Source organism: Puma concolor, chromosome D2, assembly GCF_028749965.1.
Source record: "Puma concolor isolate L17-30 chromosome D2, mPumCon1.1.hap2, whole genome shotgun sequence".
In the NCBI taxonomy this organism is placed as follows: Eukaryota; Metazoa; Chordata; class Mammalia; order Carnivora; family Felidae; genus Puma; species Puma concolor.
In genome coordinates, this window is record NC_141677.1 from 32,561,251 (window position 1) to 32,578,982 (window position 17,732).

Sequence of the window (17,732 nt, forward strand, 5' to 3'; positions counted from 1 at the left end):
TTCTGTGTCTCCCTCTCTCTCTTCCCCTATCCCGTTTGTGCTCTGTCTCTCTCTCTCAAAAATAAATAAATATTAAAAAAATTTTTTTTTTTTAAAAAAAAGAACTTAAGTGTCTTCCCAAAAGTTCCTGTTTACTGACTCACTGGTCTTAACTTTCTCTACAGATGTCTTCTGGCAAGAAGGGAAGGCGTCCGGAGCTGTGTACAGTGGGGAGGAAGAGCTCACCGAACTCCTCGTGAAGGTGAGTGCCAGTCAGTTTTTCTCCTTAGCTGGGTAATTAAAATATAATATTACGTAGGGGCGCCTGGGTGGCTCAGTTGGCTAAGCATCCGACTTCCGCTCGGGTTATGATCTCATGGTTTGTGGGTTTGAGCCTTGCGTTGGGGCTCTGTGCTGACAGCTCAGAGCCTGGAGCCTGCTTCGGATTCTGTGTCTGCCTCTCTGCCCCTCCCCTGCTCGTGCGCTTTCTCTCTCTCTCTCTCTCTTTCTCTCTCTGAAAAATAAATAAACATTAAAAAAATTACTTAAGGAAAGCGTATTGTTAAAAATAACTTCAGAGAGTCTCTCTTTACCCACACATAGGTGAATATGAATCGTACTGTTAGAGATCTCTTCAGTCTGTAAAAAAGTACAATATGACCTATGTTTTTAGGCTTTATACATGCCCTGTGTAGAAGGCAGATTACTAGGGAAGGTAGTCCCCCATCATTTGAGGTTATTAATGACCAGACATATTTTGTTTGCTAAGAAGGGATGAGGAACAGAAATTTGGTCATCGTTTCCTATACTACCCACATCTCAAATCAGATGATCTGAGAATGAGCAGTAGGCTCACTCATAATTCAGATAATTCTTGTTTTCTGTTGACTTTAGAGTTGCCTATAGCTTCTTCCTTTTCTAATCAAGTTTATTTCTTAAACCCTACTTTGTCATGTAAAATTGGCATGGGCCTTATAGTCTCTAAGGTCTTTGTGTTTGATTATAATAACTATGAAACTGCTCATACCTTACTAAATATTACAGGTTTTGCTCTGCTATGTCTTGACATAGTGCTCTGATCTTATTCTCTGCTTAAAAATCTTTCAGTGGCGAGGTGCCTGCGTGGCTCAGTCAATTAAGTGTCTGACTCTTGGTTTTGGCTCAGGTCATGATCTCACCACCATGAGACCAAGCCCTACTTTGGGCTCCACGCTGAGTGTGGAGCCTACTCGGGATTTTCTCTCTCTCTCTCTCTCTCTTTCTCTCCCTTCCTCCCTCTCCCCAAAACAAACAAAACAAAAACAAAACCAGGAAAAAAAAAACAACCTTTCAGTGGCTTCCCACTACCTACAGGATAAAACCCAAGCTGCTTTTGTAGCAGAAGATGTAAACCCCGTCAGGAGCCAGCTTCCTACCTGTATTTTTAACCACTTTGTTACTTTCCCACGTAAACTTACACTTTCACCTTTTCTCTTTGCGGCACATAGCTCACTCATACCATGTTTTCCTCCCCTTCACTCCGCCTGTTCTAAATGATGAATTCCTATTGGTCTGTCACATTCCTAGTGATTCCACTCTACAGACACCTCAGACCCCTGGGGATGTTTGTTATTCCCTCCTTAGGGCCCCTTCCATCGCTTGCATGCTTCTGGTACTGCACTGACCACAATAGCTGGTTTGTGCTGGATGCCCTACTAAGTGCTTTGCGTGCGTGTTATGTTATTTACTCATTGCTAGAACCCTAGCAGGTAGGGACCATAATTATCCCCTTGAGCATATGAGGAAACAGCCTCAGAGAGGTTATTTGACCTAAGATTACACAACTAGAGGTAACAGGCAAAGCTAAGATTGCAAAATGGGTCTGTTTGGTGTTTTATTTTATTTTTTATTTATTTTTTTTAATTAATTTTTTTTTTAACGTTTATTTATTTTTGAGACAGAGAGAGAGCGTGAATAGGGCAGGGGCAGAGAGAGAGAGACACAGAATCTGAAACAGGCTCCAGGCTCTGAGCTGTCAGCACAGAGCCCGACGTGGGGCTCGAACTCACGAATCGTGAGATCATGACCTGAGCCGAAGTCGGCCGCTTAACTGACTGAGCCACCCTGGCGCCCCGTTTGGTGTTTTAGTATGTGCTTTTAACCACATCTACACTTCCTTTCTCACCATGCTGTAAAATAATTTATTGCATGTCTGTTTCCTCCACTATATGTTGATCTTCTTTATGTTGGAGAACACTATCTTACCGTTTTTCCGGTTTCTAGTGTTGTGCCTGATACTTAGAAACTTTTGTGTAGTGCATGGTTCTTTGTCCCATGCGGTGTATTTATCATACTTCATATCTGCTTGCATTTCTTTGCAGGCTTACGGAAATTTTGCGTGGAGTAATCCATTGCATCCAGATATCTTCCCAGGACTGCGAAAGATCGAGGCAGAGATTGTAAGAATAGCTTGTTCCCTGTTCAATGGGGGACCGGATTCCTGTGGATGTGTAAGTATGTGCAGGGGCCTCCAACTATCTTATATTGTTAGCTTAAAATAGAAGAGTTTGTTGAAAACATTTTATTATACAGATAATATGTGATTATTGTAGGAAGATCCAGATTAACAGCAATGTAAAAATGTTAACTTTTGCAATTAAAAAAAACTTTGTTTTTAAGTTTATTTATTTTGAGAGAGAAAGAGAGCAGGAGCAGGGGAGGGGCAGAGGGAGGGAGAGAATTCCCAAGCTGGCTTCACACTGTCAGCACAGAGCCCCACGTGGGGCTCGGTCTCACAATCTGTGAGATCGTGACCTGAGCCGAAACCAAGAGTCAGGAGCTTAACTCACCGAGACACCCAGGTGCCCCAACTTTTACAGTTTTTAGAGCATCGACATTTTATTGTACATTTAAAAAAAAATTTTTTTCATGTTTATTTTTGAGAGAGAGAGAGAGAGAGACAGAGTGCGAACAGGGAAGGGGCAGAGAGAGAGGGAGACACAGAATCCAAAGCAGGGGCAACACAGAGCCCGATGAGGGGATTGAACTCACAAACTGTGAGATCATGACCTGAGCCAAAGTCAGACAGTTAACCGACTGAGCCACCCAGGCACCCCTTATTGTACATTTTTAAAGTTTTTTTTTTCTTTTCAGGTTTTTCTTTTGAAAAATTTTAAACTTTATATGAGTTCCTATAACAGTTTAGAGAACACCGTGGATTCACTAAATGTAAATGTTTTGCACATCTGCTCTGTCTATTCTTTTCTTTCTCTCCCTCCCTCTTTCCTCCATCCACTGACACACCCACTGCCTACCCATTGGTCTATATAATTTTGTCAAGCCATCATAGTGTTTTTGATATACTTCTCATTTTACTCGAGCTGGAAGTTTATTATTTTGCTATAAATCAAATCTCTTTTAGTTGGTTTAGGAATAAAGGAAGGGGAAGTTATTATATTTAAAGACACATGTAAGGATTTTTTGTTTCAGCTGTTCTTTCTAGTAGATGTTTGTTAATTTTCCTAAACTGTGATTGATAAACTTCTGTTTAGATTTGTTACTACAGACTGATACTTGCTTTCTCTAGAAGAAACTCAGGTCTCTCAATCTCTGCTTATGCAGGGTAGTTAGATTTAACTCAGCATGCTGTAGTGGTAACCTAGAGGCACTAAGCCTATCAGATACTTTTATAATCATTATAATATCTGCAAATTTAACTTTTTTTTATTAAAAAAAAAATTTTTTTTTTATTAAAAAAAATTTTTTTTTTAACATTTATTTATTTTTGAGACAGAGACAGAGCATGAACAGGGGAGGGGCAGAGAGAGAGGGAGACACAGAATCCGAAACGGGCTCCAGGCTCTGAGCTGTCAGCACAGAGCCCGACACGGGGCTCGAACTCATGGATCGTGAGATCATGACCTGAGCCGAAGTCGGTCGCTTAACCAACTGAGCCACCCAGGCACCCCTCTGCAAATTTAACTATTGAAGGGCCTGTCCAAAGGCAAGAACATTTTATAGTTTTTTGTTTTTTCCAATAAGCAGTAGTTGTTTTACTTTATGTTGGCACCATGAAAAATCAACACATTCGTATATTCTGTATCTAACAGAATGGTATTCCTGGCATTCATTCCCCCCCAGAATTCCAAAGCTGTTAAAAACTGAGCCAACCATAATCCAGCAATGGGTTCCTTTATGGCATTTATATGAACAGGTGGCATGGTGGGAGAGGCCAGTATACTTAGAGTATGTGGGTATTCTCCTGTGCCACAGACTCTGTGGACTTCTAAGAGGCCACCAGTGAAGCAACCAGAACATAGTTTGGCCTTGTCTGGTCAAGTCAAGGATACACGTATCTCATGACCCTGAAATGTCACTACTCAGGGCGTACCCTAGGAAAACTGGTACATGTGTGTGTCGGGATGGATGTATACTCACAGCAGCACTGTCCATGGTAGCTGCAAACTGGCAGTAACCAGTGGCTGTCAATAGTGCGGTGGAACATTGTAGAGTAATTTGCTTCAGTCCATTGGAGCTGCTGCTCCGATTAATGCTCAAATTGGCCCATTTTGACCAGTGGGAGCCTCTTAGTTTTGGCTCTTGGGTCCTTTTGTGTGACTCATGTAGTCTTTGAAAGCTTCCTTTCTTTTTCCCTTTTTTTGAGAAAATACTTTTATTTGATGAAATATTCCAGGTTGACCTTGCATGCTTCCAGACCCTGATTCAGCCACTTGTCCAAAGAGCCCGGTCTCATTTAGAACTCTGTAAAATACTCACGTGGTTCGTGAGTCAAACTTACGGAACAAGACAGATAAAAACTCAGCCAGAATAAAATCCAGAGAGACAAATAGAAGGCACAGAAGAGGTTGAGAGCCATGAGGCTAGAGTGGGAAGGGCTGACACACATCCGACAGCTGGTTAATTAGCCAGGAGACATGGGGAACTTGGACAGGTGTAGCCGTTAGAGCAGCGATGTTCTCCGTAGCAGCAGTGGCTGGGGTGTTGTGGGTAGAGGGAAGATGGGCTGTGAGGTGATAATCGTCGGAGCCAGGAGATAATTACAGAGCTTTCATTGATTCAAGTAATTGATCAATGAATTAATTTTTAAAGTAAGCTCTGTGCCCGATGTGGGTCTTGAACTCCCAACCCTGAGGTCAAGCGTCACATGCTCTACGCACTGAGCCAGCTAGGCACCCCTGCGTGGCAGTTCTTTATCGTTCCTTTGCTTGGCGTATATTTTGTTTCTTTAAATATATTGCACGTGATTATTTTCTATTCTGTGTCTAATTCCACCACTTCTGAGCCTCAACCTGTCTCTGCTGGTTTCACTCATGTTGTCTTGTGTTGTCTTATTTCTGACTTTGTTGTTGTTTCATCTGTGAGCCACTCGTCTTCCCGGGAACCTATCTTTGAGGCCTAGATGGAAATGAAGGTCTGGCAGAGAAGATGTGCAGCAGCTCCTGCCAGATGCCGGGGAGTCGCTGGGAAGCGATCTGCGTCCGATGCTCAGCTTGCAGTTTCGTGCTACGGCGGTGGCGTGAGTTCACAACACAGACTCATGTGAAAGCGGTCTTGTTATCCGTTCCTGAGAGTTCTTTGTTTTTCTTCACCTGCCCGTCAGAGCCGAGAAAGCAGTTTTCTTGCTGCCCTCTTCTGCACCACTGGGGTATTTCTTGTTCCCCTGAGAATGTGGGTGCGGGTCCCAGGTCTTCAGCCGTGTGCTGTCAGAGTCCTTACCGGGGGCAGGCCCTGAGTTGATCTCCTGTCAGTTGTCCCAACGGGAGTTTGGTGTCCGGGGGTGGCAGCAGCCCTCACGGCCGAGGCCGGCTCTGGCCCTCCCGTATCTGTAGGATTCTCGATGTCGCTTTGTCCAGGTTCAGTTTACTCCTTCGTGTTAGCTCTCAGTGGCGGGTGTAAAAAACTGTTACTGTTTCCTCAGGCTTTTGGTCGTCTCTCGTGGGAGGCGCAGCTATACGGTCAGTGTTGCCGGAGATGGGGTTCCGGGGTGGTTGTTTTCCCACGTGACCGTGCGCACCTCGCAGCCTCTTTCCCTCTGGATTTGCCCTTCCCCGCTTTGCCCTAGGCTGCTCAGCTCTTCCTTGGAGAATAGGATTTCCCAGATTTGCGACCGTCCCTGTGTTTCTTGTTGGAACCCCGTTTGGTTCCCCGTGTCTAGCCAGGAGGACGCAGCTCTCCGTGTGCGGAGCGGCGTCCGTCTTTCAGTCTGTCTTTTGCTAATCTGGTTCGCTACACTTGCCTCAACCTTTCCTCCAAGTCATTGTTTTTGTTCTCGGCAGGGCTTATTCTGTTTCCTATGCCTTAATTCTGTGTTGGGATCGTTTGGTACTTTGTGCTTTGGGGTCTGTGGTCTCATGATCTTGTTTTTGGTGTCCAGTCATTCAGCACTTGTTCTCTTGAACCCACGTTCTTTTTTTTTTTTTTTGAATCCACGTTCTTATCGTATTGTCCTATAGCGACCAACAGGTGTGTGGATTTCCCCTCTCTTTAGGCTGTTACCATTTTTTGAGTTTGGCTTTTGTTTTGCGTGCTGCTTTTTTTTTTTTTTTTTCTTTTTGAATATTTGCATGGTTACCGTGCCATTTTCTTTCATTATGGCTCATGCTCCTCAGAACATTCGAGTTTGTTCTGCTGTATGGTGGCCGATCTCTCATGTGAGAGCATTTGGTTAAGAGCCACTTTGTTGCACCTCTGTTGGGTTCGGTGGGTCTCTTCTGAGATTTTGTTAAGAGTTATCTCTTAGAGTTCACTCTGCCTAGCTGGAAGAGAATAACACCCTTGGGCTTTGATTGTTTCTTTAACCTGTTCTATATCCCTGAAGCCCTGACTTCAGGGGTCGGTCCCCACATTCTCTTCTCATTTTGCTGGTTTCTCCTTAGCCGCCAGGGCTACCACTCACTGATCTGAAGATAAGGACACCCCCTCCATTGTTTCTCTGAAGATTTGGGGGCTTTAATGAGAATTCTCAGGATTTTGCTGGCCCACAGGACAATTTTCAGGGCCTGGAGGGGGGATTAGGAACTGTATTCTGCTGTCTGCTATACTTTAGAAACTTCTCCTTTTTCCTTGCCACTATTTGAAGTATATGGCTTCCGAGTATCTGTTTCTTTGTTTGGTGATTGTCACTGCAGGTTTCTGCTGCTTCTTTTCTTCCTTCTTCTAGGTCCTGGGGGAGAGAAGGTAGTTGTGGAGTGGTTTCAGCCTTCCATCTTAATCCAGAAGTCCAGCCCTGGTTTTTGTTTTTGTTTTGTGTTTTGTTTTTGCATTGCTACAGTTAAACCATGCCTCTTCCATTTTGATCTTTTTTAGTGGCTGTGTCAGGGATCAGGAGAAGGATGGAGTCTGAGATCTCCAGTCTTTTCTATTACATAAAATTTTATAAGAGAACTAATTACCTCTGGGATTATTTCAGTTCCTCTGTTTTTCTCACCCTTCTCTATTTCTGTCTCTCTCTTATATCTCTCTGTCTCTCTCTTATATCTCTCTGTCTCTCACATCTCTCTGTCTCTCACATCTCTGTCTCTCATATCTCTCTGTCTCTCTCTCTCTCACATGTCTCTGTCTCTGCTGCTTTTGGTGAAAACAGTTCGGGGTTCAGAGATGGGAAAGAAGACGACAGAGCCTCATGGCTGGGCTGTCTGTAGCATGCTCCCAACTAAGATCTTAGCTCTTTTTGTTCTTTGTTCTTCAACTTAAGCTGTTTTTCCTTTTATTAACTTCATTTGCCTCAGAATGGATGAGAGGTTATCTCGTATACTAAAACAAATTCTGTTGCCACGGAGAACAGTCTTGGCTTGTGCAAATGCCTTTGGCTACAAACAGCATCTGAAAGAAAATTCTCCAAGTAGGCCATGTTCTACTCTTGTTCTCTGACGTACTTACATATTAACAGCGAGAGTTTTTATAACGTTGGAAGAAGTTGACTAACATTACAAGTAGTTATTGAGGTTTTTCTCACTTCACGATTAAATTTCCATTTTTTTCTTTGGGCACACAGGGCAGTGGGAGATTAGCAGCATAGTTAAACGCAGAATTGGAGTGCCTGACTGGCTCAGTTGGAAGAGCATGCTACTCTTGATCTCAGGGTTGTGAGTTCAAGCCCCATGTTGGGCATGGAGCCTACCGAATAAAAATTAAACAAAAATAAATAAACATAGAAATTGGGGGATCAGCAATAAAAATCAGAAGTAGAATGTAGATATTCCTGCCTTTACAGTCAAAGTGCACTGTTGTTTGCCCAACAAATAATGATGTTGATTTGATTCTTTATTGGACTAAAAACAGGGTGTGTGCGCTGGGTGACTAGGGGTTTGGAAATACTTTTGCTTAGGTCATCACGGGACCTTAGTAAGAGACTGACGCACTGGAGACTTGGACGTTGCTGGTCCTTTCTTGACTTTCTTCACAGCTGGTTTGGCTCCTCATGTGACATTCTGAGGTCTTATGCTAGACCACAGGACGTGCTGCTGGTTTGCAGAGCTGACCTCCTCTGTAAGCATTTTCATGGTCTCCAGCACAGAAGTGCCGGGATTTGTAAACCGGTCTCCCTTGCCCAAGTTCAGTGCATTAACTTGTGGGTGATGGTTACATGTTTCACGAAGACTTCCTAAATCAAAATGTGACTGACTTCTCTCAGCTAATCTTCCATGTAACTGCTGACCACTGGGATTTTGTAGCCAATGGTATTTTTGTCCTATATGTGGTTACTTTAGGAAATTTCAGAAATTGCCGTCTCTTATTCCATCTCCTGTTAAGCTGTACTAAATGAACAAATGTAGAAAGTTTGACTTCTCAGCAACAGATGCTAATGGATGGCATTGGGTGAATTATTTTAGTCTTTGGGGCTTCTCAGCTGTACAATGAGGAGGTTATCTAAGCTTGTATGAATCTTCGGAGATGAGAAGTCTAAGAAAATAACCACCTAGCTCAGTGCTGTGGCTTTTTGTTTGATTTTTATTTGTTTGTTTGTTTGTTTTGAAATGATTCATTCTTAGATGCTATCTAAGAAGATAGCCTGATGGGTATGACTTGCCTGTGTTGGTCATGGTTTATGAGAGTCACATCAGGCTTTGAAAAGTGTTAGTTGAGGTTGTATTAGGTGTCAGCTGTTAGGCTAAGTGCTCAGAATATTGTCATGAGCAGATCGGTCCCCACCTTCATGAGTTTGTAGTCCAGTGAGGGAGATCGGGCTCATGACAGGCCCTCTGAGTGTTGGGAACCAAGATTGGGCTTAGCTGATAAAGCCAGATTTCCTTCCGGAAGACATAGCAGTGTCTGCTCTGCAGAATGCATTCGAGACCTTATCTGCTTCTGCATCAGACCACCATCAAGATCAAGGTGGCATCGATGTGCTTGCTGATCGTTGTCCCTCACTCCACTCCATGGATGTCGTCTCTTCTTTATTACAGGTGACCTCTGGGGGGACAGAAAGCATACTGATGGCCTGCAAAGCTTATCGGGACCTGGCCTTTGCGAACGGCATCAGAACTCCAGAAATGTATGTATGTGTGGCCTTTAGATTATCTGTTTGGAGTACCGCTGTTGCAAACAGCCTGACCATCTATTTTCTGCTTCTTCTCTTCCCTCTTCCTCTGGCAGTTCCAGTCCTCATTCTTCCTTTCCTTTGCCCTTGACCCTCATCCCTTCAAATTCTGCAACGTCCTGGGTGGATCAGCCAGTTAATTTTAAAGGTCATTCCCCTTCCCAGCTCGCAAGTTTGTACACGGCATATACTGATAGCAAGAATGAGATCCTTTTTCTAAAAGTGACAGAGTGACGGGACTACATCTTTGAATTCTGTGATTTTATTATAAGTAATCTGGAGCCTAAGGAAAACTCTAATTACCTAGTTCAGTGAAAGTTACTTAAATATAATAGGCTGCCTCGGGGTGCTTCCTGAGAAGATTTCAGCCTGAGGGCTATTTTTTGGGAGGAAAACTTTAAAAAATTTTTTTGAGATTCATCCATAATGGCACCCCATGGGCATACTTTTGATATTTGGCTGCATTTTTTTCTCTAGACCCTCTCCTTATCCAGTGTGTTTATACTGCATCCTCTGGGTTACTGTTTTCCTGCAAATGTCACTAAGGGTTTTGTTGCAGGTGATCTCATGCCTGAGAGAATAAATCACAGTGCCATCTTTCTCACACATAAATCTTAGTGCCTGGTACTTACTCAGTAATCGAGACTTTCCTTCCTTAAGGGGAACAGATTGATTTTGAGAGTGTAGTAATTGAGAGAAGTCTGAAAGCAAATACATAACCATGGCTCAGTCTCCTTTTCAGTGCTATTTGTCTTTTTTTTTTTTTTTTTTTTAAGTGAGCTCTGTGCCCAGCGTGGGGCTTGAACTCATGACCCTGAGATCAAGCGTCACATACTCTACCAATGGAGCCAGCCAGGCGCCCCCCCATTTCAGTGCTATTTGAAATGCTGCTTCCAAGTTTACAGGAACAATGGGAATTTTCGTTTCTCACAGGCTGTGGGCTTTCAGAGGTGGAAGGAACCACTGACTTGGTAGAACACCCCAGCCAAGCGGTCTTGGGTTCCTGCTTGGCTGTGTATTGTGTCAGGCAGCATGTTCCCACCAGGGTCTCCCGGCTTTGGATGGCCAACACAAAAAGGCTCTGCCTGATGCTGGTCTGATCCAAATTCCCAATCCCTCGTCTTTTACCTGTCAGCCCTCATTTATGCTTAGGATTTGCTAAATCATAGGGGGAAATTTTCCATAGAAAATCATTTGACCTCTTTTTATTTGTGGTTAAAAAGAAAAACAACATAAACACTTGTAAAAAGGTGAGGAAAAATAATTAGAAGTTTGCTCTTGGGGATTTAGATGAGCTGCTAATGAGGCTCTCTCTTGAACCCTGCTTTTGTCTGAATTTCATTATTTTCCTCTTCTCTATCATTTAGTGTGGCCCCCCAGAGTGCCCATGCTGCATTTGACAAAGCAGCCAATTATTTTGGGATGAAGATTATACGGGTTCCACTGAACAAAATGATGGAGGTGGATGTTCGGGTGAGTTCCCCTGAAGGGCCATTTCCTGCCGGGGACTGTGAGGTGCAGGAATGTACCCGACCGGCTGACTTTTTCCAACGTCGTGCACACATGGGCTCCGGAGGCCTTGGACTGTAGCGGCCAGAGCCGACGAGCTGCTGTTGGCAGTGGTGATTGAGTGTTTCCATAAATTCAGAGGTCTGATAGCAAGATGATCTATCTAGTCCCTGACTTGAGACTTCGCAGACCTTGATTTTGCTTCAGCAACATCACTTTCCCCTTTGTCTTTGTGCCATGAGCACGGACTCACCTGCCCCCAGACTCTTCTTGTGGTTTTTATTGGCCTGAATCGGTATCCTTGCCAACAGAATAGTAACAATATTTATTCAGAACCAAACTACCCAAGTTATTAGCACTGGCATTATTTGTGCCTGCCATCTTTACTGATTTATGAACTGACAAATTAATGAGTTGACAAATAAAAAATATATTGAAGGTGCCAGCTTGATGTTTTGAGATGTGTATACACTGCAAAATAATCCCCACAGTCATACTATTGAACATACCTATCTCCTCAAATAGTTACTGTTTTCTTTCTTTTTTTTTTTTCCTCCTTGGTTGGCATACTTAAGACTCCCTCTTTGACCTCCAGCTGATTTCAAGCATACAGTGCAGTATTGTTGTTTCGTGGTCACATGGCCATCCACTAGCCGTCCAGAACTTGCTGTTAGACATCACTGAAACTCGGTGCCCCTCATCCCCCAACCCCCAGCAAGCAGCATTCCACTCTCTGCTTCTGAGATTGACTGCTGTACCTGCCGTGTATGTGAGATCATGCAGTATTTATCTTTCTGTTCCTGGCCTGCTTAGCAGTATGCCTTCCAGATTCATCCCTGTTGTCATAAATGGCAGGCTTTCTTTTTTTAAGACTGAATTGTAGTCCTTTATTTTTATGCCTTGCCTTTGTGGAGAACTTTCTAGTTTCTAGAGTGCTATACAAATTGCATCTGAGCTTTATGACAGCCCAGGGAAGTTGTAGAAGCTGTTAGTATTTTTGCAGTGCACAGGTGAGGAAACAGACCGCGGCGGTTAAGTAGTTTACCTCCAGTTTCAGCGCTAGTAAGTGGGGCCGGGACATGCTCCGCGGCATCTTCGCCCGATGCTGTTTCCTCCCACAGTGATTTGCTGTATTGTGGCCTCAGACTGTTTTTCCCAGATGGACCCCTCTGGCCTGGTTTTCTGTGCTGCCCCCATGGCAGGGGCGGTCTTCTCTCGGGTTGGAGAGGTGGAGGCAGCGGCGCTGGAGGAGCGCAGACCCTGAGCCAATAGCGACAGAGGAGAGTAATGTTGACGTGGCTTCTCATTTTCCTTTCGACTTTAACCCCTAGGCGATGAGGAGAGCCATCTCCAGGAACACTGCCATGCTCGTCTGTTCTGCCCCCCAGTTTCCTCACGGTATCCTAGATCCTGTCCCTGAAGTGGCCAAGGTACGCGGGAGAAATGGGCCGCTTGCTAGGTGGTCAGGTTGAGATTTTATGAGAGAATCTAATGGTGCGGGACTCGGCAAGGAGAAGCAAGTGCGAGTTCAGATTTGTGCACAAATCCCAGGAGCCCCAGAGGAAGCCTTCCAGCTCCCTTCGGAGCCTCTGCTGTGGGGGAGGGATGACACAAGGTAGAGCCTTTGTTGAAGCTGGATACTCTGGATACTCTGAAAGAGCGCCGCTGTTTCCATTCAGCCGGGAGATGGGCTGCTTGTTAAGGGTGTGCCTCGCAGGGGGCGGTGTCCCACAGGCTCCCCACCCCGCCGTTACTAAAGCAGCACCTTTCCCCCCTAAATCACAGCGCTGCTTGTGTCCTGTTCGGCTTTGCATTGCGTTTGGGGCCCTGCAGTATTTAGATATAAAATGCTACATTTCAGATGAATTATTTTGAAGGCTAAATACATTTGGAAGATGAGCTTTATTAGGAATGTCAAAACTAGCCAGTTTTTTAAAACATGAAAGCCATTGTGCATAACGGCCTTGGGATTACAGCACACCTTTCCACCTGTGTCTTACAAAGTTTTTGTTAGATGGCTATAAATGAAATTCTCTTGCGGTCTCTTTTGGAACTAGCTGGCTGTCAGATACAAAATACCTCTTCATGTAGACGCTTGTCTGGGGGGCTTCCTCATCGTCTTTATGGAGAAAGCAGGATACCCGCTGGAGCAGCCGTTTGATTTCCGGGTGAAAGGCGTGACCAGCATTTCAGCTGATACCCACAAGGTGAGGCGGGGAAGGACCGAATGTTAAAGTAGCCATTTGATTATTTCGACTACTATCAACAAAATAAATTGGTTAGAGCGTTAGCGTCTGCCAGAAATGTAAAATTAAATCCGGCTCTTTGCTCTCACCGGGGTAGCTGGTTCAGGTGACAAGTAATAGCGAAAAGAGACCCATTATCTTGGCGGCATGTGGCTAAGAGAATTTCTGTGCCCGCTGACGGCATGTGACTGGGACATGCTGGTACCTAGGCATGTGGCCCACAGAACAAAGTTCCCTGAAGCTTTCGGATCCTTTGGGGTGAGGTCGATGGTAGAACTCCTAAGAGGGTGTATGTTAGTGCTGTAGCTCCGCGCTGCTGGGGCTCCTGCCCTGAGCGACCGGTGCAGGCTAACGGGAGAGTCCTGTGGAAAAAGGGAAGAGCTTAGGTGCTTGGGAATGTTCGGATGCTGCTGCCCCTGGGGGACCGAGACCAAGTGTAGGTTGGTCAGGAACGCTTTTAAACGGCATCCAGATGTGGAGATGGAATAGCGGCCTCGGGATGCGTGCTCTGTCTTGGCTGGCACTGGCAGAGTTCTTTTTAATTTCCAGTGTAGTGGGGACCTGGTTCTCAGACTCTAAATAACGTGTACGGATCTTCCTTCAGGATCTGATCCGATTTCACCTCGGCCCCCAGCAACCCCTGTGCCCCCTTCCTTACCATCTCTCCCGGTGTCTGTCAGGGAGTGAACTTAGCTCCACGTGAGCTGCAGGGACAGTTCGTTAGGAGGGCACATTTTCTATAAGGAAACCAAGCACACAGTTTATTTTTCAGCTGCATCAAGTAGCTTCTGGATTCTGAGCACTGTGATTTTTTTAAAAGGAAGTATAATACTAATGAAAATAACGGGAAGGGAGTCAGCTCGTGATTTGAGTTGTTCCGAGTGACACGAATTCCACCCTTCTTCCCTAAAAGAGGGTTCCCTCCAGCCTTTAACCTCCTGACTTTGAATTCTTTTTTTTTTTTAATTTTTTTTTTTCAACGTTTTTATTTATTTTTGGGACAGAGAGAGACAGAGCATGAACGGGGGAGGGGCAGAGAGAGAGGGAGACACAGAATCGGAAACAGGCTCCAGGCTCCGAGCCACCAGCCCAGAGCCCGACGCGGGGCTCGAACTCACGGACCGCGAGATCGTGACCTGGCTGAAGTCGGACGCTTAACCGACTGCGCCACCCAGGCGCCCCTGAATTCTTTTTTTTAATTGTTTATTTATTTTTGAGAGAGAGGGTGAGAGCAGAGAGAGAGGGAGACAGAGGCTGCGACGTGGGCTCTGCGCTGACAGCGGCGAGCCCATGGCGGGGCTTGGACTCCCGAACCGTGAGATCGTGGCCTGAGCTGCAGTCGGACGCTCACCCGACTGAGCCACCCGGGCGCCCCCTGACTTTGAATGTTTCACGTGGGCGGGAAGCAGAGAGAAGCGGGCGCGTGAGAGAGAGGTTTGCGGGCTGAGTTTGTGGGGCAGGCGTGCCCGGCAGAACCGTGGACTCACCTGTGCTTCTCCCCCTCAGTATGGCTATGCCCCCAAAGGCTCGTCCGTGGTGTTGTACAGTGACAAGAAGTACAGGAGCCATCAGTTCTTCGTTGCTACCGATTGGCAGGGTGGTATCTACGCTTCCCCGACCATCGCGGGCTCACGGCCTGGAGGCATTAGCGCGGCCTGTTGGGCTGCCTTGATGTACTTCGGTGAGAGTGGCTATGTTGAAGCTACCAAACAGATCATCAAAACCACTCGCTTCCTCAAGTCAGAGTATGTGTGCAAGATCGGGATTCTGCCTCGTCTCTTGCTTTGTCTGCTCGTAGGTTCGAGGCGTCTGCCTGGCCAAGCACCCGTACTCCCAGCCCGTTTACCGTCCTCTGGAGACCGGGGCTTTAGGACAGCAGCTCAGGAGTGTGGTGCTGGCCCGAGAGGATAAGTTCCCTTGCTCTGCTGTGACTTGGAGGGTCAGATCCAGGCTTCGTCTTGAGCCATCGTGTCTCAAAGGACGTGTCAGCAACCGGCAGCTCTTACCAAGGGCTGATAGACAGTTCAGTGCGAACTTGAGCATGTGTCCTAACCATCCGGAGGATGTGTTTAAAATGCAGAATTCTCATTCAGTAGATCTGGAAAGGGAGTCTGAGGGTGTGCGTCTCTAGGAATTTCCCAGTGGGAACTGAAGCTGCCAGTCTAGGAATCACACGTGGAGAATCGCTAGTGTAGGAAAAGAATTGGGGATGAGGCGGAATGAATGGGGGCGGGGCAAGTGAGGAAATCCAGGGCTGAGCTAAGGCTGGAACTAGGCTGCGTGCTGGCTGACTTCTCTGTGCACATATTACCCGCCTGTCTCTGTGGCTCACCCAGGCTGGGGAGGCTTTTGCAGAGTCCTAAAGGTGAATGAAAGTGGCCAGTTAGGCCTGTCTCATTTGAAAGAAGCCTGCATATACCCAGCTGGTAGACCTGTGTGTTGAGAGCTGCTGTACCATTTCATGCATTAGGCATGACATGTAGGACTTTAAACTGTGGAGATAGATGATTTTGCCAGGATTTTTTTTTTTTTTTACTGTGCATTTTTTTTTAAATTTTTTAAATGTTTACTTATTGTTGAGAGAGAGAAAAAAAATGCGAGTGGGGGAGGGGCAGAGAGAGGGAGACAGAATCCAAAGTAGGCTCCAGGCTCCGAGCTATCAGCACAGAGCCTGACGTGGGGCTCGAACCCACGAGGCCCGAGATCATCACCTGAGCTATCAGACACTCAACTGACTGAACCACCCAGGCTCCCCTTAACGTGCATCTTTTATGCCTCAGATGCCTCTCAGGCATATCAGAATTTGGGAGTTGGGCAGATAGGGTAAGAGCCGATGATTCTGACTCATTGGAGCTTGGTGGGATTTGGGCCTTTGAATACTTGTAATGTTTGGGGACCACTGCTCTCAGTCTAGCCACCTGATTTTAGAAGGTGAGAGAGCTGAGGCCCTAAAACATTAGATTGTGTTATAGGGGAGACATTGAATGATTAGAGAGGTGATCGCCCGAGGAGTGTATGTGGCTGAACTTCCTTTCTGTTCCTTTTTTTGTTTTCAGGCTGGAAAATATCAAAGGCATCTTTGTTTTTGGGAATCCTCAGTTGTCAGTCATAGCTCTGGGCTCCCGAGATTTTGACATCTACCGACTGTTTAACCTGATGACTGCCAAGGGATGGAACCTGAACCACCTGCAGTTCCCACCCAGGTAAGCTGGAGGAGCCTCTTCCCTTCCTGCGCGCCGTGGCTCCCAAAGAACTCGGGTGGCAAGGTGACCCGAAGCGTAGAGATCGGCTATGAGGCCGGGCACCGCAGTGGCAACTGTAGTAGCTGTAGGATTGCGTCTTGCCATCTGGAATTACTCTGTATCCAGAACAAGACGATTAGTTTTAAAACTAGCAAAATTAGGTGGCAGCCTCTTGAGACCAGTGGCCGGTCATGAGACGCCTCCCCACCGCCCCTGCTGTCTTTCTAGGCTGTGCTCTCTCTACCCGTCTTGTGCACCGCCATCACATGGTGCCTACAAACTGACTGCTTCCCTCAAAACCTCCCTTAGGGCCTCTAATTGTTCAGGTCCGCTGCTCTCTCCTTTAATATGCCTTTGTAATCTAACCTTCCATGATGCTTATAAATAAATAAACACTTCACCCCAACGGCAGAGGTCTCTCCTGTGTCTTCTATGTACCCCGATCCCTTTGACTTCGTGGTGCCATTGCCAGTCCTGTGTGGACTCAGTTTATTCCTCTTCACTATCCCTCTGTTCCTCAGTCTCCCTCCAGGGGGAGTTAGAGTTGCTTCTTTGCCTTGAAGTCCTTCAAGACCCCAGCCCTGTGGCCCTGTCCCCATGAAGGTGTATCATCTAAGATGAAAGCATCCCCTTGGTGGTCACGTGGCTCAAGGCCTAGCAGTTGACCGTTTTGGAGGGGAGGGGTGGGACAGAGCTGGCAGCTGTATTCATTCTGTCAGGATGTTCTCGATCATGCTGAGGCATGAAGCCCTCGTGTCAGCCCATGCTCGACAGCCCATGTATTTGATCTCCCTGATTCCCAGGACTGGGAACACTCGTCACAAATCACATGAAGAAGCAAGTGATAAATTCCTGTGTGGGGGGCTGCTTTATTTTAGAACTTTTTTCCCCTGAGGTTCATCTCTGTCTGTGTCTGTCTTCTCCCGTAGTATTCATTTCTGCATCACGCTGGTACACACTCGGAAGCGAGTAGCCATACAGTTCCTAAAGGACATCCGGGAGTCTGTCACTCAGATCATGAAGAATCCTAAAGCAAAGACCACAGGAATGGTAGGGACACTTGGGATTTTTTTCTTCCTGTGGAAGTTTAGGTATCCTGGGGGGTTGGAAGAACCAAGTGACCTCGAGTCTGTTCCTGCCTCTGTTATGTCTCCACAAACCTTATTACTCCAAGCTGATAATCTCTGCCTCACCCGTGTCCAAGGTGTTTGGTCTCAA

General features: G+C 46.0%; 1 protein-coding gene across 5 annotated transcripts in view; it reads left to right on the plus strand.

Annotated features, from left to right (window-relative positions):
* SGPL1 (sphingosine-1-phosphate lyase 1) overlaps positions 1-17,732 on the plus strand; it is a 59,055-nt gene that overhangs the window by 38,384 nt on the left and 2,939 nt on the right. For all 5 annotated transcript variants that reach the window (XM_086679907.1, XM_086679908.1, XM_086679909.1 and 2 more), the window contains 9 exons: positions 165-241; positions 2,340-2,468; positions 9,384-9,472; positions 10,885-10,990; positions 12,358-12,456; positions 13,084-13,233; positions 14,779-15,017; positions 16,329-16,475; positions 17,444-17,564. In XM_086679907.1, the coding sequence (XP_086536033.1) occupies positions 165-241; positions 2,340-2,468; positions 9,384-9,472; positions 10,885-10,990; positions 12,358-12,456; positions 13,084-13,233; positions 14,779-15,017; positions 16,329-16,475; positions 17,444-17,564 (1,157 nt within the window). The remainder of the gene's footprint in view (positions 1-164; positions 242-2,339; positions 2,469-9,383; positions 9,473-10,884; positions 10,991-12,357; positions 12,457-13,083; positions 13,234-14,778; positions 15,018-16,328; positions 16,476-17,443; positions 17,565-17,732) is intronic.